The following is a 27,731-nucleotide window of genomic DNA, read 5'->3' as shown; positions in this document are numbered from 1 at the left end:
CAACTGGTCTTTGAGAACAATGGGAGCTGTGCTTTTGAAAATCTGTCCCTTTTAAGAACCAAGCACCCCGGGGTGGAACTTGAGTGGCAGTTGTGGGAGAGAGCAGAGAAAGGATCTGTCTCTCTCACCATGGCCTGCAGAATGAAAAAGCTAAACAGACTCTGCTTTTAAAAACGTGCTCCACGCTTTTTCTCCAGAGAGGAATTTTCCCTCAATCCCTTAGAGAAGTTTACACTTTTTAAGGAAGACTCTAATTTGCCTTTATTCCCTCTCTGGCCTTCCTAACATTAGCTTTGCCAGGGCTCTCTTTCTCAGAGTTCCTGCTTCCGGATTTGCAGTGCAGGAATCTGGCTTTCAGATGGGAGTCGGCCAGCAGTGTTCTGCCACTTGTACCAAGGGGTCGCACTCGAAGACCTTTCCTTTGTGCAGAAGGTGTGTGGGTCCAGATCCTCTGGAACATGGTCAGAGCTTTGTATTCTTTGTGCCCTCTGCACAGGCTCCCAGGTATCTTTGAGCCATATTCTCTTTTGATGCAGAATTTTATTTACAGGCTGTTTCAAAATAGTAAACCCTAGGCAGTAAAAGTCTGTTTTTCTTGACTTTTGTCTGGCTTTCAAGTCAAATTGCATCTCTTCTCTGCTAGCTTCTATCTGCCCTTGTCTCCAATCGTCTGCTTAATCAGAACTGCTGCCTTCAGATGGGGTGGCACACTGTGTCATAAACAGTGGAAAACAACATGTGCACAGTGTTAGGAAAGGAAAATAGCAATTCATCCCTATTTCCTCTCCTCTTTCCTACTTTGATCCCTACAAACTCAGCTCTTTCCAGTTTGGGATTTGCTGGGTTGTGACAAGCACAGATACACTGGGGAAAAGTTTGCTTTCAATTTCACCATCTGTGGAGTTACTGTGCATTTATAAAAAGAAAAGGAGTACTTGTGGCACCTTAGAGACTAACAAATTTATTTGAGCATAAGCTTTCGTGAGCTACAGCCAAAAGCTTATGCTTTAATAAATTTGTTAGTCGCTAAGGTGCCACAAGTCCTCCTTTTCTTTTTGCGAATACAGACTAACATGGCTGCTACTCTGAAACTGGTGCATTTATACTGGTGTATCTGAGAGTTTTGCACTCTAGATATATTTCTTGTGATCTGTAGTAATTCTCTGGTTAATTTACTTTTACATGCCCTATTTTCCTCATACATCTCATTTGTTACATTTGTTTCTATCACTGATTTTCTTCCCTTCTCTTTTCCTGCTGTCCCATCTGAAGGAAAATCTGCAGATTTATAGATTGATAAGGTTTAGGGCTAGCAGGCACTATTCACTCAGGTAGTCGGACCTCCTGTGTATCACAGGCTGTTATATTTCACCCAGGTATCCCTGTATTGAGGCCAATTACTTGTGATTATGTAAAGTATAATTTATGTAAAGCCAAAGCATATCTGCCAGAAAGACATCATCATCATCTGATGACCTCTTCCCTTGGTAGTTTGTTCCTATGATTAATCAGCCGCACTGTTAAAAATATGCTCCTTATTTCTTTGAATTTGTCAGGCTTCAGTTCTTGTTGTTCTGTTCTCTGCTAGATTAAAGAGCCATTTAGTACCTAGTATTTTCTCCATGAAGGTACATATCCACTGTAATCAAATCACTTCTTGATCTTGTTTTAGATAAGCTAGAAAGATTGAGCTCTTTTTAAGGCTCTCACTGTGATATTTTCTTCAGCCCTTGAATCATTGTAACCTTTTCTGCTCCCTCTCTGCTTTTTCAACATCCTTTTTACAATGTGGACACCAGAACTATGTACAGTATTCTAGTACTGGTCTCACTAACGCTGTATGCAGAAGTAAAATCACCTCCGTACTCCTACTCACTACTCCCTTTTTGTATATCTAAGGGTAGCATTAGCCCTTTTTGCCACAGTATTGCACTCGAGCTCATGTTCGGTTGCTTATCCACTATGACCCCTAAATCCTTTTCACAGTCACTGCCTTCCAAGACATAATCACCTGGCTGGCATTCCTTGTTCCCAAATAGATAACTTTGGTATGTATTTGGATGTATTAAAATGCTTTTGCTTTAAAATGGGCCCAGCTTACCAAGCGATGCAGATTCAGATGAATCTTGCAGCTATGCTTGCCCTGAAATTCTGCATGTGTTGTAATTTTCCCTGTAAAATTCCATTATGTTAAAATATATATTTTTTCTCTCCTGGTCTGTTCCTTTTGTTTGTGGAGCCTATTTCTTCAACCTTAGTACACATTCCTAGATTGATCAGTTCCTCACTTGTGATTAGACAAGCAGTGCAGGATGCCAATTTCCCATGTAGGCTTCATTCCATTTAGGATTAACTTAGGGTGACCAGATAGCACATATGAAAAATCAGGCTGCCATTGTGGGTAATAGGAGCCTATATAAGAAAAAGCCCCAAATATTGAGGCTGTCCCTGTAAAATTAGGACATCTGCTCACCCTAAATTAACTAGAAAAGACAATTTGGGGGTCTTTTTAAAGGAGGATATGGTAATATTTTGACATCACATATGTTCTTTAAGAAACATGAGTGGTTATGCATGCTGTGGGTGAATGAACAATAAAAATATTGTTGCACATGGTACAATCCAATTCCACATTTCCTTTTTACCCTAGCCTACTCCAACAATATGTTATTAGATCTCACAATGCCCTTGTTCCATACTTTGGGAAATACTACTGAAAGGCCATCATCTCTAGGTATGAGCACAGCAGCTTAGGGCATCCATTTGAAACTGTAGGTGGAATGTACATATGGCAGCAAAATTCTATTACCCTGAGCAGGAATTTACTTTGGGTTGATAACTCCAGTGTCATCGACAAATATTTAGAGCCTCATGATGTGCAGAAATTAAGGGCTAAGACACTTGTAGATACTAATAAAAGCAGCTTTCATAAAGTCAAACTGCCTTGATTTTAGTAGTAGGAGAGAAGAGAGTTATTCCTGTCAGTCCATTTCAGACAAAAAAAATGCCTGCATGAATTAACCTGTCCTCCTAGGGGCTGTTGTTTTTCCTCCGGTGTAATGTATTACGCTCCACTATCTTGCATGGCTATTACTGTATTACCCTTTGTGCTCTTTGCGGGAGTTCATAATACCAGTACAACATGGTGTAACTTTTAAGAGCTATCCTCAACTGCACTGTGATCAGCAGCCTCCCTTCCTGAGGACAAGTAGTATGAGTAAGTGGAATTCTCAAAGTTGCATCCAGACCCAAGTTTCTCACGTGACAATATATAGCCATGCCACAAATTATTAATAGACGATTGCATAAGGACAAGAACTTTGCTCTTAAGCAATTCAGTAGCTGCAGCTGCATATTCCTTATTTACAGTATGAAGCAGATTTCTCTTTTATACCATTGAATTGTTTCTAAATATGTTTTTGTTTCCAGCTTGTTTGTGGGGTGACAGCTATTCTTTCCATACATCATATTTTTGGAGTAAACAACTTGATAGCAATCCTTTAAAAGCTAAAGGCTTAGAAGTGGATTGATATTGGGAGACTCTTTTCTTGTGCAGTACTATAGAACTGCTGCTGGTCTTACTCCAGCAAAATTACTGATTCCCTCACCAAGGATTTTGCTAGAGAGAGAAATGTGGGATCAGGCTCAAGGAATGTAATCTTTAATTGACATTTGGAGCAGCTGAGAACTCTTCAAGAGCTGACCCTGTTTGAGACAGACATACTTAGTATATTAGAAAGTGTGGAAAAAATGGGATTTAGGAGCTTAAGTCAATTTTGAACATAAGAACAGTCATACTGGGTCAGACCAAAGATCCATCAAGCCCAGTATCCTGTCTTCTGACACTGGCCAATGCCAGGTGCCCCAGAGGGAATAAACAGAACAGGTAATCATCAAGTGATCCATCCCGTCACCCATTCCCAGATTCTGGCAAACAAAGGCTAGGGACACTATCCCTGCCCATCCTGCCTTATAGCCATTGATGGAAACATATGTAGTTCTTTTTTGAACCCTGTTATGGTGTTGGCCTTCACAACATCCTCTGTCAAGGCATTCTGCAGGTTGACTGTGCGTTGTGTGAAAAAATACTTCCTTTTGTTTGTTTTAAACCTGCTGCCTATTAATTTCATTTAATGACCCCCTAATTCTTGTGTTTTGAAAATTTTACCCTCAGACTATAATCCTGGGGCCAGCATGAAAGCTGGGTAAATGGGATAAGGAATCTTCTTTCCCTGCAGGCCTGTAGTGAGAGACCTTTGCAGAGCTCCTCCACAGAGGCAACCCAATGACTAGAGTAACCTACTTGGGAGCAGGGAGACCAGTATGTGGAAGGAAGGAACAGATGGGAGGGTACACACAACAATGGAGCCTTTGCCCTGCTGTCTCCTGTTCATAGCAGGCTCTGTGGAGTTTAGCTGTACACCAGAGGTGAAAGTAAGCCAGTATGGTCCGGTACAGCATACTGGTAAGAAAGCGCTGATCGTACCGGCAGGGCCGCTGACGGGGAGGGGGGCAAAAGAGGCAGCTGCCTTGGGGTTCAGCAATTTAAAGGGTCTGGGGTTCCAGCTGCCACTGCTGCCACTGCACCTGTGGCTGGAGCCCCAAGCCCTTTAAATCGGCACAGGCCGGGCAGTGCTGAAGGGCTGGCTGGGGGATTTTGCCAGAGGCCCTGCCCCTTCTACCCAAGGCCCCACCCCTTCTGGGGGCCCAGAGCTGCCCCTCCCCACCTTGCCCGGGACCCCGGCTGCCCTGCATACTGGTAAGTCATTTAAGTTACTTTGACCCCTGCTCTCCACCCACCCCTGTATCTAGTTCCCACTTCCTCATGCAGCAGACCCGCTGCCAGCAGCACTCTCCTCGTCCGTGGAGGCAGGGGCTACGTTTTGTCCTAAGTTAATTCAAACCTTGGATCATATTAGCATTTCCATTGTGAACAGTACAGTGGTTCATACTTAAGTTTTACTATATTTCAGGAGCTACCTAACTGCTCTGCTGGCATTATGCATATTTCCAAACCCATGTGGAATGAGTGTGGCTGTGGATTCTAAACCCAATATTTTACTGATAATGGCAGATGATCTTGGCATTGGAGACATAGGTTGCTATGGTAACAACACCATAAGGTAAAGACTCTCTCATTACTATATGTATGTGTTTAATTTTTTCAAGTAGGCTACATGTTTTACAGGCATAAAATAAGAGAAGCTCCAGCCCCAATGACTTTATAGTCCAAGGCCCCAGTCTTTCAAACACTCATGCATGTACTTAACTTGATGCATATGAGTAGTCTTCTTGTAGTCAATGAGGCCAGCTCACATATAGTTAAGTCCATGTGTAGGTACTTGCAGGATTAGGGCCTTACCTATACAATAAGAAAAGAAATGGGGGAAGGAAGCAACATTATTATTTCCACTCAATCTGAATTTCCTTTTATTTTCTGTCCATTAACCTCTGACTACTTGTTTTATCATTATTATTTATCCTTTGTCTATCTCTACATATATCTTACACTTTACCCATTTTTACTTTTTTTTATCTATAAACCTGGTTCTTTCTGTGCTATGCTTTTCCTCCAGCCTTCATCCATTTTCTCACTCCTTTCTTCCGGGCACATGAGGCCTCCACCCACTGGATCCTGCGGGCTGGCACTCACTGATTTACTCATGAGGGATGGCCCACAAGGCCTGTACTCTCCCAGTTAGCCTGGGTCTGTAGCAGGAGCAGAAGGGCTTGTTCCACCTGAAGAAGCACCATCTTTTTTATAGGCAATCCCAAAGAGGTGGTAGGGTGTCTCCTCCTGCCTCACATGGCGGTGCTGGGGTTCCAGAAAGGAGCCCTGTAGACTTCCTGCCCCCATTGTCCAGATCTGCCACTGATGGAGGTAGGAAGGTCTGTAAGGCCTGTTTCCCTCCTCCTACTGCTGCAGTCCTACCCCCTGGGAGAGTTAGAACCTTATAAAAATATCATTGGGTAACTATATTATTATTTGCTGCCATATGTAATCTGTAGTATCAACACTGAACAGTAACTGCTTGGCTCACAAAAGTTCCAGATACTTGATAGGAGGTTTTGGTTCAGTGAACTCCAAAATATAGGGTTATAAAAGTGACATACAGTAGAACCTTAAAGATACGAACACCAGAGTTATGGACTGACTGGTGAACCAGATGCCATGTGAAACCAAAAGAAACCAATCAGGCAGCAGTGGAGACAAAAGGGAAAAAAAAAGAAAGCAAATACTGTACTGTGCCTGTATTACATCTTAAAGGTAGGCACATCTGGGCTGCCTGTCCTCCCCTCACCCTACTCCCACTCGCGGGGCAGCCACTTACATCTAGGAGTGAAGACTCTGGGTCTGCCAGCCCAAGGCAGCCGGCAGAGCAGGAGCAGCACTGGGGTCTGCGTTGCTTTCACACCTTCCCCCCGCCCCCATCAAGGAGTTGGTGGGGGGGTGCTGTTTTCACACACCCCGCCCCCGGATGGAAGCAGGACAAGCTGTTTTCACACCTCCCTCCTCTGGCCAGAAAGGGGACAAAGTTGCAGTCCGATGCAGGGAAAGAAGCTCCCTGCAAGAAAGATGCTGGCACTGAGGAGGGGATTGAGCTGCTGGAACCTGGCTTGGAGTGTCAGCTGCTGAAACTGGAGTCCAAACTGCACTTTGTTCAGAGTTACAAACATTTCAGAGTTACAGACAACCTTCATTCCTGGGGTGTCCGTAACTCTGAGGTTCTACTGTAGTCAAAGCATTTGAATGCGAAATCATTCCTTCTATGTTCAGCATCCCACTTACATGTAAAAAGAAAAGCAGTACTTGTGGCACCTTAGAGACTAACAAATTTATTAGAGCATAAGCTTTCGTGAGCTACAGCTCTCTTCCAATGAAGTGAGCTGTAGCTCACGAAAGCTTATGCTCTAATAAATTTGTTAGTCTCTAAGGTGCCACAAGTACTGCTTTTCTTTTTGCGAATACAGACTAACACGGCTGCTACTCTGAAACCACTTACATGTGTAATTGCAGTAGTTTCATTTTTGCAGACTAAGCTATATTTGAAACCAGTGGCCAGATTTATACCTGTGTTAACTCATTCAAATCAGTGGAGTTACTTCAGGGATGAATTTGGTCCTAGTTCTCTAGTGGTGAAAGGCTGCTCAGCACTGTACCAAACATTCTTAAAGGATACATATAGCATAAAAGAGCAGTGCTTCCAGGGAAACCATGTGAAAGCTGAGTTAGTTTTGATTTCTTTTGTAATAAGTTTTATGTATGTATCCTTCAACTTGCTACCTACTTGTGTTAACATATGCCTCTCTTGTTTGTTCTTTGTAGGACCCCTAATATTGACCAGCTGGCCAAGGAAGGGGTGAAACTTACTCAGCACATCGCTGCAGCTCCACTTTGTACTCCAAGCAGAGCAGCTTTCCTGACTGGCAGATACCCTATCAGATCAGGTTGGGCACATTTTTAGTGATACAATGCTGTCTATTTAAACAGCTGAGCTCTGGTGATCATCAGTAACAAGTCAACAGCTACCAACAGTCCCCAAATAGTGAAATAAGTTACTGCAGTAATTTTCTATCCTAAGTAGAAGAAAATACTCTATTGCTGGTATCTCAGATTCCGATGGTAACTTTTGGTAAACAATGAACTTTTGAGGGTGGGGGGTTAACATCATTTTACAAACCTTCAGCATAACCATATGAAAAAAGTCAGAGTCACATTTAAGTGTCTTACAGTAGGAGTGAAAAGATGCCAATGTAAAATGAGATTCTTCACATCCTTAGCTTTTACAGAGAATGCTGTGTCCACTTTCTTATGTTCTGCTGAGCTTGAAAGCTATGGATGAAGGGAATACAGTGGGTTCTAATGAACAATGATCAAGCTGTGACAGTTTAGAAAACCCTTCCCATTTATTTAAAATCTTTTTCAGTGGATGACTGACATACCACAATAATTTCTTTATAGAGTGGAAGATCACAAAATTATACAAAAAGAGAGAAATAATTTTATTTTAGGTCAACATTGCAAGGGAGCAAAGGGCTGTTATCAGATGACAATATTAGCTATTTTATAGACTCTAATTGTGTTTTGACACTATAAAGAGACCAAATTATGTTAACTTTTAGCTTTTCAAGATATTGTTGACAGCTAATTATTCTTTGTAGTCCTAGCAGTCTCTTGAGGAAGAACTTGACTTCCCTGTGCTGTTTTGAGTAGTTATGTCTTTATCATATGCTCATATCATTTGCAAGCCTTCTAATTACAGAACTATAGAAGTGACTTTTAAGCTGATATAAATGTGAACGCTAGCACAAAATATGTGAGAGTTATAAACTGTGTGGTATGCAGATTTGACATTGGTCTTAGCTTGCCTAAACTTGTGTAAGCCAAAGACATGGAGGAGATAAGTATACTTTTTGTGTTTAAAGCCTAGGGACTGGGTTTCATTCCTTCCTGCAGAATGAGGATAATATTTATCTGCCTGACGCTGGTGTCATGAGACTTAATTAACGTTTGTGATGAATTCTGAGACTCTTGGATGGAGATCGATCTGGTCCCATTACCACAAGGCAATACTGAGTGTCTTGCAATCTTCAATATAGGGAAATATTATCTGCATTTTTCAAAAGGGGAATGGAGGCAAATCAAGACTAAGGCCAGAAGGTATGACCTAGTCTGAGCTCCCCTGTATCACAGGCCACCACCACCACCCAGGACCCACACACTAAACCCAACAACTGAAATTAGACCAAATCCCACAGGAGACTATTATGTGTCATAGGCAGAGAATAAGAAGGACAAACTGCCCAGAGCCTGCGGCCCTTGCAGTAGTATGAAAAAGACTGAGTGAGATATAGCCAAAAAATTATGGCAGATGACCCACACGCTGCAGAAGAAGGTGAAAACCTCCAAAGGTCACTGCCAATCTGACTGGGAGAAACTTCCTTCCCAATTGCTCATATAGTATCATTTTGACCCTTAGCATGTGAGCAAGAACCAGCCAGCCACATACCTAAGAGAGAGAATGCTTGGTGCCACCTCAAGGGTTTGCCAAAGATAAGTCCAATGTCCCATCTCCAGCTTGGCCATTCCTGATGCTTCAGAGGAAGAAGATTAAAAAACAAACAAAAAACCTCCCAACAAAATACATTGGAGTGTGGGTATCCCTTCCTGACCCCAGCAGGTAGCCAGCTGAAAGCCTGAAGCATGAGCTTTAGGAAAGTAAGACATAAACCAGATGTCAGTCCCAAGGTTGCTGAGATTCCTTACCATCACAAGTAATTCTGTCAGACAACTGCACTCATAAATCTGTCCAGCTCTCTCTTGAAACTGGTTAAGTTTAACTGCAACTCCTATTGGGAGGCTGTTCCAGAACCTCTCCCCTCTGATGGTTAGAAACATTCTTCTAATTTCCAGACTGAATTGTTCATGGTGAGTTTATATCTAATTGTTCTTGGGCTGACATTGTCCTTTAGCTTAAATAGCTCTTCACCTTCACTAGTATTTACCCCCTTATGTATTGACAGCAATCATATTCCCTCTTGGCCTTCTTTTTGCTAGACTAAACAAGCCAAGTTTTTCCAGTCTCCTCTCATGAGATAGGCTCTCTGTTCCCCTGATCATTCAATTAGCTCTTCTCTGCACCTGTTCCAGTTTAAATTAATCTTTCATGAACATGGGTGACCAGAATTGCACACAGTATTCCAAATGAGGTCTTGTCCAATGGCGTTAATACTTCTCAATTCTACTGGAAATGCTTCACCTGTTACGTCCTAGGATTGCATTTGCCTTTTTCACAGCTACATCACATTGGTGACTCACAGTCATCCTGTGATCGACCCCACACCCAGGTCTCTCTCCTCCGCTGTCGCTTCCAACTGATGAGACCTCAACTAGTAGCAGAAATTCTTATTATTAGATCCGAAGTGTGTGATGTTTAATTTAATCCCATTTATATCACTCCAGTCTTCCAGGTCATCCAGATCTTCCTGTGTAACATTCCAGTCCTCCTCCGAATTGATGATGCCTCCCAACTATGTATCATCAGCAAATGATCATCATTAGCACACTTCTACTTTTTTGTACCAAGGTCATTAATAAAAATATTGAATAAGATTGGTCCCAAGACTGATCCTTGAGGAACTCCACTAGTAACCTCCCTCTGGTCCAATAATTCACCTTTCAGCCTGATGCCTTCTCCCCTTTTAGACAATTCCTCATCCACCTTACAATGCTTGTACTGATCCCTACCTTCCCTAATTTAACTAAACATTTGCAATGTGGTACCATGTCAAATGGTTTCCTGAAGTCTAGGTATATTAGATCTACTGCACTTCCTTTATCTAAAAATCAGTTATTTTCTCAAAGAACAAAATCAGGTTAGACTTGCATGATTTATCTTTGGCAAACCCTTGTTGTGTTACATCCCCTTTACCATTTACCTCCATTAATTTAATTATTCTGTCCTTCACAATTTGTTAAAAAGCCTTGTATACTACTGAGGGCAGACTAACAGGTCTGTAATTGCCCAGATCATGTTTTTTTTCCCCTTTTCTTAGCTGTAAGTAGGATGTTAGCAATTCTGCAAGTCACATGGTACTACCCTTGGCTAGATAGAGCTGTCTGTGACAGAGCAGTGAATGGAACCCAGGCTTCCCAATTCCCAGGCTAATGCCCTAAAGCACGGGCCATCCCTCCTCTCTGATGCAAAAAACAGTGCCAAATATTATTTGTTTATTGTCTTGCTCGGTTCTTGACTCATTGAAGCACTTTGATACCACAATAATGCATGTGGTGCAAATACATACATTAGTATATAAACAATTTGGGACTGCTACATTTTATTCTTATGGCCTTGATCCTGCAAGACTTATGTGGGTGTGCTTTATGCCCCATGAATAGTTCCACAGGTTCAAAGTTAAGTGCATGCATAAATCTTCTATGCAGTGTCATTATAGCTGTGTTGGTCCCAGTACATTGGAGAGACAAGGTGGGTGAGGTAATCTCTTTCATTGGACCAATTCCACTGGTGAAAGAAACAAGCTTTTGAGCTAACACAAAGCTCTTCTGTCTCACTCGCCAACAGAAGTTGGTCCAATAAAAGATATTACCTAACCCTGCTTAAATCTTGGCAGGAGTGTGGCCTAAGCAATGAAAACAACGAAAAATCAAGCAGAAAATGACTCGGTGTATTTTGTTATGTACTGCAGGCCTGGCTTCCAGTAATGGGTATCGTGCCCTGCAGTGGAATGCTGGGTCAGGAGGACTCCCTGTAAATGAAACCACTTTTGCCAAGGTGCTGCATCAGCAGGGTTACACCACGGGACTTATAGGTATGTAGGAATATGTTTTATCGTGAGATGGCACAGGAATGATTACCCCGATGTTTGGGAGACTGTTTGGGTTTTTATTTTCTCTTAACTGTCTGTCAGTAACAGATGTGTAGCCCCTGAGCAGGTGAAAAAAATAACTAATAGATGCTTTTATATAGTGCTTTTCATCAGTAGATCTCAAAGTGCTTTACAAAGGAGGTCAGTATTATTATCTCCATTTGACAAATGGAGAAACTGAGACACAGGACTTTTGCCCAAGGTCACCCTGCAGGCCAGCGGCAGTGCCAGGAATAGAACCCAGATTTCCTGAGTCACCATCCAGTGCTCTGTCCATTAGGAAACACTGTCTCTCTGATATTTATAATAACTGTACACTCATCCTATACTGTAATAAACTAGTACTGTTTAATATTTGTAGTGTGGAAAGACTTAGAGACTCCCAATTGGGGCTTGTGGCCCTAATGTGGTAGGTGCTTTACCCACGCATAATGAAAAGATAGGCCCTACCCCAAAGAGCTGACATTACCATTGGACATTTAATCATCTGAACCCATTGGAGCATAAAATAGGAGAAGTAAAATATGTCATAAGAAGTGGCATGGTTACAATGGTTAGAACAACTGAGCTTTGTACTAGGTCCAGGAGCCTTTCCAAAGCTTAACAAAACTCTCTCAGTGCTTCCTTTGAAATAGATATATATAGATATATAGATATATATACAGACAGAAATCCAGCAAAGGAAGGACTTTAATCATTACTTTTGGCTTTAGAGGGGGAAAGGGATATAGAATTTAACAGCAGGTAGGTAGTATGTACCTGGCTAATATAATATGTTCCCCACTCATAGGTAGGTAAGCCCAGCCGTGTTCAGAAATAGCTTGTGCTATCTCAGGATTATTAAGCAGCATTTGAAAATGTGAAGAGCTATCCAAGTGTGTGATGGTATAGCATAGAAGTCAAGTCATTGGTCCTGTTTGCCTTTGTAACACCTAATAATAGGTGAGAAGAGCAGGTGCTTTTTTCTGAGGAGGCGGTCTGAAGACTAATCCAGGAATATATTTAGTTATTTACTTACAGATCACAGAATAAAAGCAAACAATAAAATATGAGTATATAAACACACAAGTAGAGATGCCAAAAAAATCCGAGGACATGATATCACTTGAATTTGCTTATTGACGAATCATCACAAAAAAGAGAATATTTTGATTTTTCATCAGAATATTTTTGTGCTAATTCATTTAGGGGAATTTCACCCTTTCCCTGGACAGTTCCATACCTGCTAACAGAAAAGGAGTACTTGTGGCACCTTAGAGACTAACAAATTTATTAGAGCATAAGCTTTCGTGAGCTACAGCTCACTTCATCGGATGCATTTGGTGGAAAAAACAGAGGGGAGATTGATATATACACACACAGAGAACATGAAACAATGGGTTTATCATACACATTGTAAGGAGAGTGATCACTTAAGATAAGCCATCAACAGCAGCAGGGGGGGGAAGGAGGAAAACCTTTCATGGTGACAAGCAAGGTAGGCTAATTCCAGCAATTAACAAGAATATCAGAGGAACAGTGGGGGGAGGGATGGGGAGGAGAAATAACATGGGGAAATAGTTTTACTTTGTGTAATGACTCATCCATTCCCAGTCTCTATTCAAGCCTAAATTAATTGTATCCAGTTTGCAAATTAATTCCAATTCAGCAGTCTCTCATTGGAGTCTGTTTTTGAAGCTTTTTTGTTGAAGGATAGCCACTCTTAGGTCTGTAATCGAGTGACCAGAGAGATTGAAGTGTTCTCCAACTGGTTTTTGAATATTATAATTCTTGACGTCTGATTTGTGTCCATTCATTCTTTTACGTAGAGACTGTCCAGTTTGGCCAATGTACATGGCAGAGGGGCATTGCTGGCACATGATGGCATATATCACATTGGTAGATGCGCAGGTGAACGAGCCTCTGATAGTGTGGCTGATGTGATTAGGCCCTATGATGGTGTCCCCTGAATAGATAGGAGGACAGAGTTGGCAACGGGCTTTGTTTCAAGGATAGGTTCCTGGGTTTGTGGTTCTGTTGTGTGGTGTGTGGTTGCTGGTGAGTATTTGCTTCAGGTTGGGGGGCTGTCTGTAAGCAAGGACTGGCCTGTAGTAGGTGACTTCTGGGTACTCTTCTGGCTCTGTCAATCTGTTTCTTCACTTCAGCAGGTGGGTATTGTAGTTGTAGGAATGCATGATAGAGATCTTGTAGGTGTTTGTCTCTGTCTGAGGGGTTGGAGCAAATGCGGTTATATCGTAGAGCTTGGCTGTAGACAATGGATCGTGTGGTATGATCTGGATGAAAGCTAGAGGCATGTAGGTAGGAATAGCAGTCAGTAGGTTTCCGATATAGGGTGGTGTTTATGTGACTATCGCTTATTAGCACCGTAGTGTCCAGGAAGTGGATCTCTTGTGTGGACTGGTCCAGGCTGAGGTTGATGGTGGGATGGAAATTGTTGAAATCATGGTGGAATTCCTCAAGGGCTTCTTTTCCATGGGTCCAGATGATGAAGATGTCATCAATGTAGCGCAAGTAGAGTAGGGGCATTAGGGGACGAGAGCTGAGGAAGTGTTGTTCTAAGTCAGCCATAAAAATGTTGGCATACTGTGGGGCCATGCGGGTACCCATCGCAGTGCCGCTGATTTGAAGGTATACATTGTCAGCAAATGTGAAATAGTTATGGGTGAGGACAAAGTCACAAAGTTCAGCCACCAGGTTAGCCGTGACAGTATCGGGGATACTGTTCCTGACGGCTTGTAGTCCATCTTTGTGTGGAATGTTGGTGTAGAGGGCTTCTACATCCATAGTGGCTAGGCTAGTGTTTTTTAGGAAGATCACCAATGGACTGTAGTTTCCTCAGGAAGTCAGTGGTGTCTCGAAGATAGCTGGGAGTGCTGGTAACGAGGGCCTGAGGAGGGAGTCTACGTAGCCAGACAATCCTGCTGTCAGGGTGCCAATGCCTGAGATGATGGGGCATCCAGGATTTCCAGGTTTATGGATCTTGGACACTCTCCTTACAGTGTGTATGATAAACCCATTGTTTCATGTTCTCTGTGTGTGTATATATCAATCTCCCCTCTGTTTTTTCCACCAAATGCATCCAATGAAGTGATCTGTAGCTCACGAAAACTTATGCTCTAATAAATTTGTTAGTCTCTAAGGTGCCACAAGTACTCCTTTTCTTTTTGCGAATACAGACTAACACGGCTGCTACTCTGATACCTGCTAACCATTACCATCAAGCTTTTTCCTTAGCAAAGGTTATTTTTAACTCAGTCTTACCAGTTCCCAATACAAACTCAGTGACCACTTTCATTTTGGCTGTTGGCTCTTTCAGTAAATTAAAATGATCCTTCTTCAGGTAGTTGTCTGCTTTTTGACACCAATGGAAGATTCCTCGCATCTTGTTTTACTTGCTCGCAAGATGAATTTTGATGTGATCTAGTGTGCTATTCCACCTTTGCCATCTTGGATCTAAAGTTTTTGAGACTCGTGAACCTTTAATACATACCCAAGTATGTGATAACCCACATTTTTTTAAAATTAAAAAGTGAGGTCATGGAGGAACGAAACTTAGTATTAACATAGTTGCAAACCTCATTTGCTGCCTCCAATGCCCGGGGTCCTCTCGCCACCATTAGTGAAATTTTTCTGGCGAACCCCCAGTAACGTTCTACGAACCCCAGTTTGGGAACCACTGGTCTAAGGGTAATCCCAGCGTTAGTGGAACTCGAGTCAGCTGAAAACCTGGGGCTGGAGTATTTACATTAACTCTTAATCCTATGTTAACAATTTTCTAATCTGGGTTTGAAACTGGGGCTCTGGCATCTACACCGCAGCACACAGCCCCGAGTCAAACCAGCCATATCCCAGACTCCCTAGCGCCCTCCCCAAATGTGGTTGCTCTACCCCTTTGACTGTGGTGCACTGTGGGAAAACTTGACTGTCCATCTTGCATGTTAGAGGAAGTTTGAACAGCCCACCAGCACAGCCTGCCGAGGACTCATTGTGATCTTTGCGCTCTGAGCTACTGGAGCCAGCCACATGAAGGAGGTGCCTTTTGAAGAACTTCTCTTGCTTGTGCTTTCACACTTGTGTCAGGAAATGGGCAGAGCTTCTATGAGACACTGGTGGACCTTTTGGTGGCATTTGCTGACCCACCAAAGGCACCTGACTGATTTTATGATAGAGCAGGAGGAGGCAGAGTACCCAGGCATGGCAGACTCTCACTGGCTGATGCTGCTCACTGTACTCAGTATAGCCTCTGATTGCCCCCATGTACACCGGCGCTTCTGACACAGGGTCACACGCACAGACGGGTGGCATCACATCTTCATGCAGAACTGGGATGACAAGCAGTGGGTCCAGAACTTTCGCATAAAGAATTTAAACATGATGAATTCAAGGGCCAGCATGAATTCTGCACGGCACCATCCCAGCTGACTAGGTCATCGTGCACAGGGCCCAGCACTCGATCAAACCCCTCATAAAATGCGCATTTGGCTGGCGAGTTGCCTGAGGTGCAGTTCTGGTCCCTGGTCTTCCGGCACTTGCTCTTCAGCCTCTTAATCCGCTCCCTGCCTTGCTCACCAGTCCAGAAAATTTGCAGCACTTCCAGCTTTTTAGCTATCTGCTGATATGTGGGATAATTCCAGGTAGTCTTACTAAAGTCTATGGTGTTTCTGGCTTCTCACCGGAGAGTCACCAAAATCTGGCTGTGCTCCCATGATCATTAGGCAGCGTGCTTTGCAAAAGGTTTGTTCTGTTCAGTTTCCGTTGCAAACACAGAAGGTTCTTTGATGGTATTTGCAGCTTGGTGGTCAGAAGACAATGCAAGGTTTAATGCTGACTTGATGAACTGCTGCTGCTGCTCGCCAAAAGGGGTGGCTTCCATTTTCACTGCAGGTGATTGGAGATTGTTGGGATAGAGAGGACAAAGGAAGTTGGCCCATGGAATTGTAGGATACTTTTGGCAGACTTACAGGACATGAGTTAACCATGACTGTGTCTACACTGCAAAGCAATAGGGCTCTAACTCTGGATCCTGGCTTGACAAAGGCTCAGACCTCCTAGCTCCAGATGGTCCTAGGACCCTAGGTCTGAGCACGAGTCTGAGAGATTTGTATGTAGATGGAAGAAGGATTTGAACTCAAGCCAGAGTCTGAGCCCAGGCTTACATTGCAGTGTAGATGTCCTCTTACTAGAAGCTGTGTTCATTTTATATAAGCTGGAAGCAATTCTTTGTGCATATCAAGTCAACAAGAAAAAAGTTTGCAGTGCTTGCAAATTCATCTTTCATATTTTTTCTGGATTTGTAATAAGAGGAAAATCAGGCATTTTCTGTTGGAATTTGGAACTACTGGTTTATACAGAAGAAAAAATAGAGGATTAGATACTGGTGTGGGTCTGACAACCTGAGAAGACTTATTTGGGGAGGAGGCTTATAGTGCACAGAGATTTTGGAATTAAGTTTAGGTAGACCATTACATTTGGATTTATAAATCTCCTTAAATACACTTGGACATAGGCAATCTTAAAAATGTTGTTTTAACATAGTTTTTTGTGGGTTATATATATATATATATATATATATATATATATATATATATATATATATATATAACTGAATCGCACGTTGCCATATGCCAAAATTGAAAGAATAACTGGTATTCATTTTGGGGGAAGAATTACATTTACAGAAAACTAGTGGCATTCCTTTCACTTCACATTTATTATAGCTATAATTGCCTACATTTGTAGAAAACTATTATTTCACAAATGTTGGTACATGTGTTTCCTGTAGTATGTTTCAGTATTCCTTTCTTATATGGCTGCATAGATGCAGACTAATGTTTTTTACAAAACAAATCCCTTCCCTGGGTAGCTTAGTCTATGACCCCAGAAACCCCGACAGAGTCCACAGAAACTTTTATGCCAGTATGGAGTTCTACTGGCTTCACTGGAATTCCACATAGGTGCAAGGATCCACCTATGAAGATCTCTTTTTTAGATTCAGGGCCTGTGTTAAGACAAACATAATAAAAGACTGCAAACACAGGGAGGGACTAAAATCCATGGTTCTTCTTCCGAGTCTTGCACAGCAGACACCTGCATTTCAGGGCGTGCTAACTCCATCTTTTACAAGTGCTTTTAATGTTCTAGGCTGGGAGTTACAAAGGAACCTAGGGGATTTATGTGCCCAACTGCCATTTAAATGGGCACTTAGCTCTCCTAAGGCTTCTTTGAAAATCCCAACCCTAACAATTGCCTTTCTTTGTTTATTTAACTTTCAGGGAAGTGGCATCAGGGTGTGAACTGTGAAGCCCTCAATGATCACTGCCACCACCCTTCAAACCATGGTTTTGATTATTTTTATGGCATGCCTTTTACTCTCCTAAACAACTGTCAGAAAAACAAACCTCCCGAGTTGGATGCAGCCCTTCAAGCCAAACTCTGGCTTTACACTCAAATAATTGCCCTTGCTGTGCTCACAGTTATCATTGGAAAGCTTACTGACTTGATTTCTGCCAGCTGGAAAATAGTTGCCTTCTTTGCCTTAGCTGGATCTCTTTTTTTCACTTCCTGGTACTCCAGTTATGGATTTGTGCAATATTGGAACTGTATCCTGATGCGGAACTATGATATTACTGAACAACCTATGAAGTTGGAAAGGACGGCTGCCCTCATGGTTAAGGAAGCAGTTTCATTTATTGAAAGGTAACTAAAGGCCTTCCTTTTTTCTTAAAGGAGATGAGATCCCAGAAGTGTTTTTAAGATCCTTGGTGCAAGTGGAGTTTTTTGCATAATCTGTTAATGTCTCTGGATAATTCTTTTTCAGATATTTTTGAAACACATAAGAAATTTCTGCCCACAAACACATTGCTCACTGACTTGGTTTCTGGAGCCAAGACAACATGCATGAATGACATGTTAATGGGGAGAGCATTTTGAGTATTAACAACAAATGAGTACACCACAGATTCGACTTTATTTCAGCAATCTTGGATCTGGAACTACCTGGAGCTTTTCAAATAAGATAGGGTTTAACCTGGTGACATATGTGACCAAGGACTTGTTTTTCATTTTTTTTATTATTTGCAAAACAACACTGTGTAGCTTCTCCAGCTGTCAGCCAAACTCTAAAAGATTTTTTCTAACTAAATCTATCTCTTCATATTTATCATGAAAGAATGCTGGGCCAAAGTCCATGGTATCATCTGAGGTGTAAGTCTTCGCAGAATTGGGACCACCTTGTTGACCCATATGGGTAGGATTTTCAAAAGTGCCAGTGATTTAGGCTTATAAGTCCCAGTGAAAATCAGTGGGGTGCAAGCTCCAAAATCACTTAAATGCTTTTGAAAAGCTGTAGTGAGAGAATAAGTAATTTTTATGGAGATCTTGTGATGGGCTGCAGCCTGATGGCCCATACTCTCCATTGTACCAGTGAAAAGTTGCACCATTACAGCACAAGACTGCTGCAAATAAAACATGCTCTTTGGCAATCACTTATTTTTTAGGTTTCCATTATTGTCCCCCCCCACACACACACAGACACACACACGCTACTAGCCCGTCATCCCCTCTTTTAGCTTTCAGGCTGCTCTTTCTCTCTTGCCAGCCCTCCATCTCTGTTAATGGAGGGCTGTTTCTGGTCCAGCGCTACATAATCCAGCAATTCTCCTACAGTGGTTGCCAGGCTATTCTCTCTGTGGCTTATATTGCTCTTACTCCCTTTCAGACATCTTTATTTTTTTTTTACATATGAATATAGACTAATTAACCATAGTAAATAGACTGTTTGATCTATTTGGTCAGGTATCCTGCCTCCTGCAGCAGCTCATCCCCTTTGGTTCTCATCTGGAAGGGAACAAACTACAAAAAACCCCATGAGACATCCAGATAATTGTACTGTGCTATACATAGCAGATAAAACTTCAGGTAAAAATTTCAGAAGTGCTTAAGTCCCATTTTCAAAAGTGGCATAGACACTTAAGAGCCTGTGTCCCACTGACTATCAGTGAAAGAGTTTCAGTAGGAGTTAGTCAGTGGTTGGCAATCTGCATCCTGCAGGCCGCATGCGGCCCATCAGGGTAATGTGATTGCGGACCGTGAGACATTTTACTGACATTGACCATCCCCAGGCCCGGCTCCCCGCAGCTCCCAGTGGCCGCGGTTCACCGTTCCCAGCCAATGGGAGCTGCGGGAAGCGGTGGGTCGCAGGGACATGTTGGCTGCCATTTCCCACAGCTCCCATTGGCTGGGAACAGTGAACTGCAGCCACTGGGAGCTGTGGGGGGCTGGGCCTGCAGACCGTCAACATCAGCAAAATGTCTCACGGCCCGCAATCAGATTACCCTGACGGGTCGCATGCAGCCCGCGGGCTGCAGGTTGCCCACCATTGAGTTAGATGCTTAACTCACTTAGGCACTTTTAAATATTCCTCTAGGCATCTATTTGCATCTTTAGGCATTTAAATATTTTTGTAAGTAAAGGTGCCTAAATTGCTTTGAAAATTGGACTTAGAAGCCTCAGTCATAGAGGTGTTTTTTAAAAATTTACCCTTCCTGACTACATGTGATACCTTGAAGTCTGACATTTATTTCTGCCTAACTGTTCCATTATCGTGTGTCCCTCTTTTTTCTTTCACCCAGTTTACAGCCTTCCATGGTGCCACACTCTCTCTTTCTCTTTATTACAGAGTAGAAAATAGCTAAATTTTGTGTTGAGGTAAAGCCCTCTTGTTCGGAGGTTCTGAGATCGTTCTCACTAGGGAAATTATTTTGAAAATATATACCGTTTGGTGCATTGTAATACAAACCCTTCTGGGGAGAGACATTACCCCCCAAAATAGCTAGTGTCATCCATTGTGCATATTACGAGACAGAATGCTCTGGATGGGCCAAATTAAGGTCAGTGGCATTATGTCAGGATGAATGTGGTGCTAGTTATAATGTATGTGTACATGTGTGAATGTGAAAGCTTCTAGAATTTTCCAAGTGCACAACAAAAATATTCATTTAATTCTTTAAGAAACAAGCATGGACCATTCCTCCTCTTCGTTTCCTTTTTACATGTTCACACACCCCTTTTCACCACGGAGAAATTTCTTGGGAAGAGCAAACACGGCTTATATGGAGACAATGTAGAAGAAATGGATTGGTTGGTGGGTAAGTTTCCTTTATGAAAGAGACTTTCTTTAAATGTATCAGTGTAAAAGTGAAATACTGATATCGACCAAGTTTTTAGAGTCTTAAAAGCTATTAAAGGTTTCTGCAAGGGCTCTGCAAAGCTTTAGTGTCCTGATCATTTTAATTAGATCTTGATCTTTTTGTTTGATTCATAGCAAACTTTTGACTGTTTTTCTGTCTTTCTTTAATTTACAGGCAAAATTCTTGATGCTATTAACAAGGAAGATTTAAAAAACAACACATTCACATATTTTGCCTCTGACCATGGAGGACAATTGGAGGCTCAAGAAGGAAAAACTCAGCTAGGTGGCTGGAATGGCATATATAAAGGTAAGAAATATGTTACGATTTCTTTTAAGGTTAGAAATGTAATAGAAAATTAATTTGCTTGACTAACACTGATGGGCTCAATGTGAGTTGGGTTCTATTCCTAGTTCTAGCACAGGTGTCGTGTAACCATGGTCAGAAAACTTAATCTCTCTGTGCTCCATCTTGTTTCTCTGAAATGAAGATATTAAACTTGCCTGTCTCACAATGGTATTGTGAAGCTTGCAAAACACCTGTAAATCATTGCGAGTTCCTTGGATGGAAGGCTTCATAGAAGGGAAAAATATTTGTATTAAAATAGTTATTAACTGATCTTTCGTAGAGATCAAGGGAAAATCGTAAGGAAAAGTGGTACCAAAAAAAGCTTTCTTCTTTGTGTATACAAACTCTTGACATTCACAAGCTTCAATGGCATTTTATGGAATCATTCCTACTAGAGAGTAAATGTGAATGATTTCCATGCAGTCAGACAAATTCAATTATGGTTACTTATTGTACCCCAGAAATCATAGATACATGGGTAATCAGAACAGAAAAGGAAAGGAGGAGTGTGCTGTCCCTTACAGTGAGAAGGCAATTACTGCACGGTTTTGTTGCTTTCAGTATATTCTACACAAGACAAATGCTGATCAGAAAGCATGTAAATGTTTTCATTTTTCAAACTGCAGCTTGTATTAATTTTGCAACCTGGCCTGACTTCTAGTGCAGCACTTGCCAAGTACACAGCCAGGGGCAAAGACTTGAAACTGTGACTCCCTGAGCTGTGGAAATTGTGTTCTGCTGAAAGGGAGAGTTTGCCTGCTTTCAGGGAGGGGAAGGAGGAACTTTTCCTAGCTCCTGGCTCTTCCTGGCAGCTGGACTGTAAAGTGGCTCTGATTGCTGCCATTGAATGGAAGCAGGTTTCAGAGTAGCAGCCGTGTTAGTCTGTATTCGCAAAAAGAAAAGGAGTACTTGTGGCACCTTAAAGACTAACAAATTTATTAGAGCATAAGCTTTCGTGAGCTACAGCTCACTTCATCAGATGCATTTGGTGGAAAAAACAGAGGAGAGATTTATATACACACACACAGAGAACATGAAACAATGGGTTTATCATACACACTGTAAGGAGAGTGATCACTTAAGATAAGCCATCACCCACAGCAGGGGGGGAAAGGAGGAAAACCTTCCATGGTGACAAGCAGGTAGGCTAATTCCAGCAGTTAACAAGAATATCAGAGGAACAGTGGGGGGTGGGGTGGGGGGGAGAACTTATAGATTTGGTGAATGAGTCTGATGGGATTTGGAGGGCGGGGGAAAACAAGGTTGCAATGGCGAGCACCTAAAAGACATGGAAACCTGATGGCTATATTGGGTGTACCCAACTATACCACACTACACATCTTTTCTTCAGCACATAGGCAGTCTGAGCATTCTGATGCTTGATCTGTGTAAAAATCTTATTCTATCTATATCTGTCTTATTCCTGTGTAGAATGTGGTTAGGGAAAAACATTTGACTGAAAGTTCAAATAAGGGTATATGACAGCTTTTGTATTATTGAGATTCATGTTTCTGGTCTTGAAGTTCTCGGGTAACTTTTTCAAAACCACCTAAGTGACTTTGGAACCTAAATCTCATTTTCAAAAGTGAAATAGACACTTAGGTTTTAGACTCCTACGTGACTAAATCCTACATGCTGAGTCACTTTTGAAAATGTTAGCCCATGTCTAAACAGAACCAATCTGTACTGAAACTCTGAATTAAAATGGGGGATGAGGCTCTTTAAATGCTTTAAGACGTATTTCATACCCTTCAGTCTTGTGCACTCTCAGATGTTTCCAGTCTCTCCCTTTTTGCTAGGCCATACGGCTATTTGGTGTAGGCGCTCAAAAGTTTCCTGTTGCCCCATTCTGACCCTACATAAGGATGTAGACTAACAGCTGAGTGCAGGAAGAGCTGTGTGAGGGGAAAAGAGAGAAAATTATTGCCGAAGAACATATATTTGAAAGCTTGCTTGCCCATTTTCCCATCTATCCCAAGCTGCAAGTCATTGCAACAGACATTAATTACACACACCCTCCCAGTTTGAGGGTGTGTTTGATTTTTACTTTTTGAGTGATTCTGTGCATCCCTCTCGAAGTTTATGAAATCAGAACTTAACCACGGAATTAAACCTTAGCAATGTGCTGCTGCCATCTGTCTCTAATTTCATGCACAAGTCTAATGTCTGTTAATGAGTCATAACTGCTATGTCACTTTGCTGTAGGTGGAAAAGGCATGGGAGGCTGGGAAGGAGGCATCCGTGTGCCAGGGATACTTAGATGGCCAGGAGTCTTTCCTGCTGACACAGTTATTGATGAACCTACAAGCCTTATGGACATTTATCCCACAGTGGTTCACCTGGCTGGAGGGATAGTGCCCCAGGACAGGTATGGAGACAACAAAGTATATTCACTCACTATATCTGTAACGACAATATTGCTGCTTAGGCTCTTGCTAAACTTTACATTCATAGTGTGGTATGCACACTATGGGTTACAGCATGTAGTGCATGGGAGTAGGATAGTTGTCCGAACACGGAAACTCCAGAGATTATGAAATGAACTAATTAAGGGTATGTCTACAACTGCAATAAAAAAGCTGCAGCTGGCCCATGTTAGTTGACTCGGGCTCACAGGGCTCAGGCTGTGGGGCTATAACATTGCTGTGTAAATGTCTGAGCTTGGAATAGACCCCAGGCTCTGAAACCCTCCCTGCTTGATTCTCAGATCCCAGGTTCTAGCCTAAGCCCAAAAGCCTACAGTGCATGTCACCATGCCTCAGTGGATCACATCTGAGAACACCAGATTCAGGACAAACTGCTGAGAAATAGGCTGGACTCACCCCCAAGCTGCTGGTTATTCAATCATTAGATTTTCCAAACCAGTAACAAAAGTAAACTTCCGTCTCACCACACTGGTTAAGAAGAAGTCAAAAATGCAGTCTCCTCAGGCATTTCAGCCCTTATTTCACCACCCAGACACTAAACTTTATGATGAGTGGTAATTGAAAACCAATTTCATTAAACTAAACAAAGGGTTTTTCTGATCCCAAGAGATCAGCCACATACCCAGATCAATATATAACTCAGATCCTACCCAAGAATCATACTGTTGCCAATCCTTTAGTATCTAAATATCTAAATGTTTATTTATAAGAGAAAAGAAGGAGAGAGTTAAAGTAGTCAAATAAATTATATACATACATTGCAAAGTTCTTGGATCAGGTTTGTAGCAGTGATATTACAGACTGCTGGCTTGTAAAGTCTCTGGTAACTTCCAGACGACCGGAAGGTCCTCAGTTGGAATGGTTGGAATGCTCCTTTTAGTGCAAGTCCACAGCCCAGGGATCAGAGCAGGAAAGAGGCAAAATGGAGATGCTGCCATGGTCCTTTATATCTTCTCCCATGTGGAGGGACTGCTCTCAGTCTTAGTTTGTGGAAAATTAGAGGCACAAGATGGAGTCCAGGATCACATGAGCTTGTCACGTGCCCTTGCATGCCTTGATGACTCATAGGAGTCATTACCCATATTCTGGCTAAAGCATCTACAAGAAGGCTTACCGGGTGAGAACAAACTTCTTCTGTGGCCCATTGTGATATTTAAGTGTTCTTTAATGGGCCATCACCTTGAATAGTTCATTCACAATGTGCTGGCCAGACTGGACGTAAATTACCTTGTGGGTGTTATCCCAGGAGCAAACACATTTGAAATCTAGATCTATGTAGCCAATATTCATAACTTCAGATACAAAAATGATACATGCGTATAAACAGGATAATCCTACTAATCAAATCATAACTTTTCCATTTACACCTTACATGATACACTTTGTATAAGATTTGTTGCAACTGTCCAACGAGTGGCAATATTAATTATATAAACAGTCATGCTCCAGTCATATAGCACCACAGTGCAATTTTACAGCTCCGCAGCCCAAGTTCCGCTTGCCCAAGTCAGCTGATAGGGGCCAGCCCTGGATGTTTTATTGCAGTGTAATATTTTCAAAAGCACCTAAGTACCTTAAAAATGGGACTCTTAAGTCACATAGGAAAGAAAAAATTATTTGGCAGTGTTATTACAAGAAAACTATTAAATACTAATTTAGGCCCCAATTCAGGGAGGCACTTATGTGCTTAAATCCATCCTTATTCAGGAAAGCGTGCTTAAGTGCTGTTCTCTTTAGGGATGCTTTCCTAAATAGGGGTCTTAGTTTTCCATAAGAACTAATTCTTTGTAAGAACTGTTTGTGTACTATTCAATAGGATAAGTCTGAATTTTTGTTTTAAAAATCATTTTATTTAGGGATTTACAGTATTTGCTTAACTTTTCTCTAATAGCTGTTCTAAATGTAGGACATGTGCGGCAGGGAAATTATATACATATAAACATGTAAACAATCTGTAGATGTAGTGCCAGTGGCACTAAGTATTTTTTACTGCAGAGTGAGTAATAAATACAATATTTATTGTCCCAGTTTGGTGACTTCTCTTATCTCCATCACATTAGGGTAGTTGATGGCCAGAACCTGATGCCTTTACTACAAGGAAAAGTTCAACAGTCAGAGCATGAGTTCATGTTTCACTACTGTGGGTCATACTTACATGCGGTGCGATGGCACCAAAAGGACAGTGAGTATAGACATTCTCCCCATGATGGATACAAACTCTAGCAAATATTTTCTCCTCATAGGAGCAGTCATCATAGCAACCACTAACTGATTTTTTTTTTTTTGCAATAATACTTAGGCCAGGTCTACACTGCCAACTGAATGACAAAACTTTTGTCTTTCAGAGGTGTTTAAAAAAAAAAAAAACACATACACCCCGAAAGACAAAAGTTTTGCGAACAACAAGCGCTGGTGTGAACAGCGCTTTGTCAGCAGGGGCACTCTCCTGCTGACAATGCTAATGCCACTTGTTGGGGTTGGAAGCTTTTTGTTAGCAGGAGAATCGACAAACAGCAGCTACACTGCATGACTTTTAGCGGCACAGCTATAGCAACACAGCTGTGTCACTAAAAGCTGTGTAGTGTAGACATAGCCTCAGTAAAGTTGTCTGTGCTTGGCCCAAGTTCTGTGGAACCTATGGATTGACTCCTGCGATTCTTGGTAAGTCAGAACTGTCATGGAAGTTGTAGTGATATCTAATACCAGCAGGAGGTGCACCACAACAAAGGACTCTTTGCAATCAGAGAAAAACTGTAAGCGGAAGTTTAATGAAAACATGTACTGTACCATCCTACAGAAGTTTTCATCTCCACAACATCTAGTGCTTTCAAAATCAGTATCTGTTCTGAAGGACTTTAAGAAGCTGTGTAACCTTGTGTATTTTCATTGGTAAAATGTCTTTGTATTCCTTCAAGGAGCACTCTCAAATACTAGAGTGCTATGTTATATTCATCATTTAGTCCCTATATCTGATTTCTCTCCTGCCAGGTGGTGCACTGTGGAAGGCTCATTATGTGACCCCAATATTCCATCCAGAGGGTGCTGGAGCGTGTTACGGAAGAGGAATTTGCCCATGTTTTGGGGAAGGTGTAACCCATCATGACCCTCCTTTACTCTTTGATCTCTCCAGAGACCCGTCTGAGGCCAAACCTCTATCACCTGACACTGAGCCCCTGTTTGACACAGTAATAAGCAGAATAGAAAGAGCTGTTCAGGAGCATCGCCAGACACTGACTCCAGTCCCACAACAGCTCTCTTTGTATAACATTATGTGGAAGCCCTGGCTGCAGCCGTGCTGTGGGACATTCCCATTTTGCTGGTGTGATAAAGAGGGTGACAATGCACACCCTGCTCTGTAAAATAGGTGGTTGTTCATAAAACCTTGCAACTGTGAATGTTCTGCTACGTCAACTTGTAATAATATCATTTCTGAAAAATTATGTTTCTTTTGCGCCAAATTATACCTAAAATATGCCATTCCACTGCCCCCTCTCTCTCTGGGGAGCAAAGAGGCTGTAAGTAAGGACAAGGGGGTTATGATAACGCTTTCTCCCATTTACTCTCCAACTAGCTAGGTTCATAAAGTGCACTCCATGTACACATGCACTAGAACCTGGAGAGACTGTGCCTTCCAATATGTATTTAGGAGCCTCACTTTAGGCACCCAGGTCTGAATATTTTGGCCATAAGGCATCCAGGCACAGTGGCTTCTGTGTTACAATTACTTCCTTTTCCCTGCACGTCACTGCCTCGCAGAGGTATAACTCCATTCTCTGATGGGCGTTTAGCTATAGATAAATATTTGAAACTGACAGATATATACACAAGAAAAAGTAAAATTGGCTTACGAAAGAACCGACTGCAATTTTTCAACAACTTTTGAACAAACTGCAGCTTTAACTGGATAACAAAGTTAAATAATCATGCATGCCAGAAAGCAGAATATTGCTCTTTACGATTTTTTTTTTGTCATTTGCACAATCATTACTAAAAGTAGCTTTTGGTTGGTGAGCAAAGCGTCCTGTTCTAGTTTGTAACTGGCAGCTTTACTGATAAATGACGCTAATAAAAATGTATAAAATAAATAAACTTACTTTATATGTTTACGGTCATCTTGGATAAAGAAGTATAGTGATCGTTGGTGGGATTTACCACTTCAATTAATGAACAAGAAAAAAAATCATAGTTCGGAGAAATCTACGTAATGTAATATAATAAGCAAATATCTAAGTGAATGAGGTGCTACAGTAAAGGATTCAGCAATACTTGGTCAATTTCGTCCTTGGTGTAACTCGACTCAGATTCACCGGGACAAATTTGACCCATGGCTCCTGCTGAAGTAGGAGCCTGTCATTTTAGTACCTAGTTTGATCCCCATGGA

The 27,731-nt window shown here is 41.8% G+C and overlaps 2 protein-coding genes across 6 annotated transcripts in view; both read left to right on the top strand.

The window, feature by feature from the left end:
• The window catches only part of LOC119862187 (arylsulfatase D-like), a 76,364-nt gene that overhangs the window by 35,764 nt on the left and 12,869 nt on the right, over positions 1-27,731 (top strand). The window lies entirely within an intron of this gene.
• LOC119860051 (arylsulfatase D-like) lies at positions 329-27,731 on the top strand. 5 transcript variants are annotated; one of them, XM_038413208.2, is made up of 10 exons: positions 329-432; positions 4,974-5,123; positions 7,328-7,449; positions 11,209-11,331; positions 17,661-18,084; positions 20,398-20,534; positions 20,751-20,885; positions 23,130-23,292; positions 25,411-25,532; positions 26,339-27,721. In XM_038413208.2, the coding sequence occupies exons 1-10, from the start codon at positions 359-361 to the stop codon at positions 26,707-26,709; spliced, it is 1,821 nt and encodes a 606-aa protein (XP_038269136.1). In that variant the 5' UTR covers positions 329-358; the 3' UTR covers positions 26,710-27,721. The 5 variants fall into 5 exon arrangements, with proteins under 5 accessions (XP_038269136.1, XP_038269125.1, XP_043354303.1 ...); XM_038413197.2 differs by having other exon boundaries at positions 359-504; positions 26,339-27,722; XM_043498271.1 differs by lacking the exon at positions 329-432 and adding an exon at positions 4,185-4,465 and having other exon boundaries at positions 26,339-27,731.

Source organism: Dermochelys coriacea, chromosome 1 (assembly GCF_009764565.3).
Source record: "Dermochelys coriacea isolate rDerCor1 chromosome 1, rDerCor1.pri.v4, whole genome shotgun sequence".
NCBI lineage: Eukaryota > Metazoa > Chordata > Testudines > Dermochelyidae > Dermochelys > Dermochelys coriacea.
The sequence above is the reverse complement of the archived record's forward strand: the minus strand, read 5'-3'. Positions and strand labels throughout refer to the sequence as shown.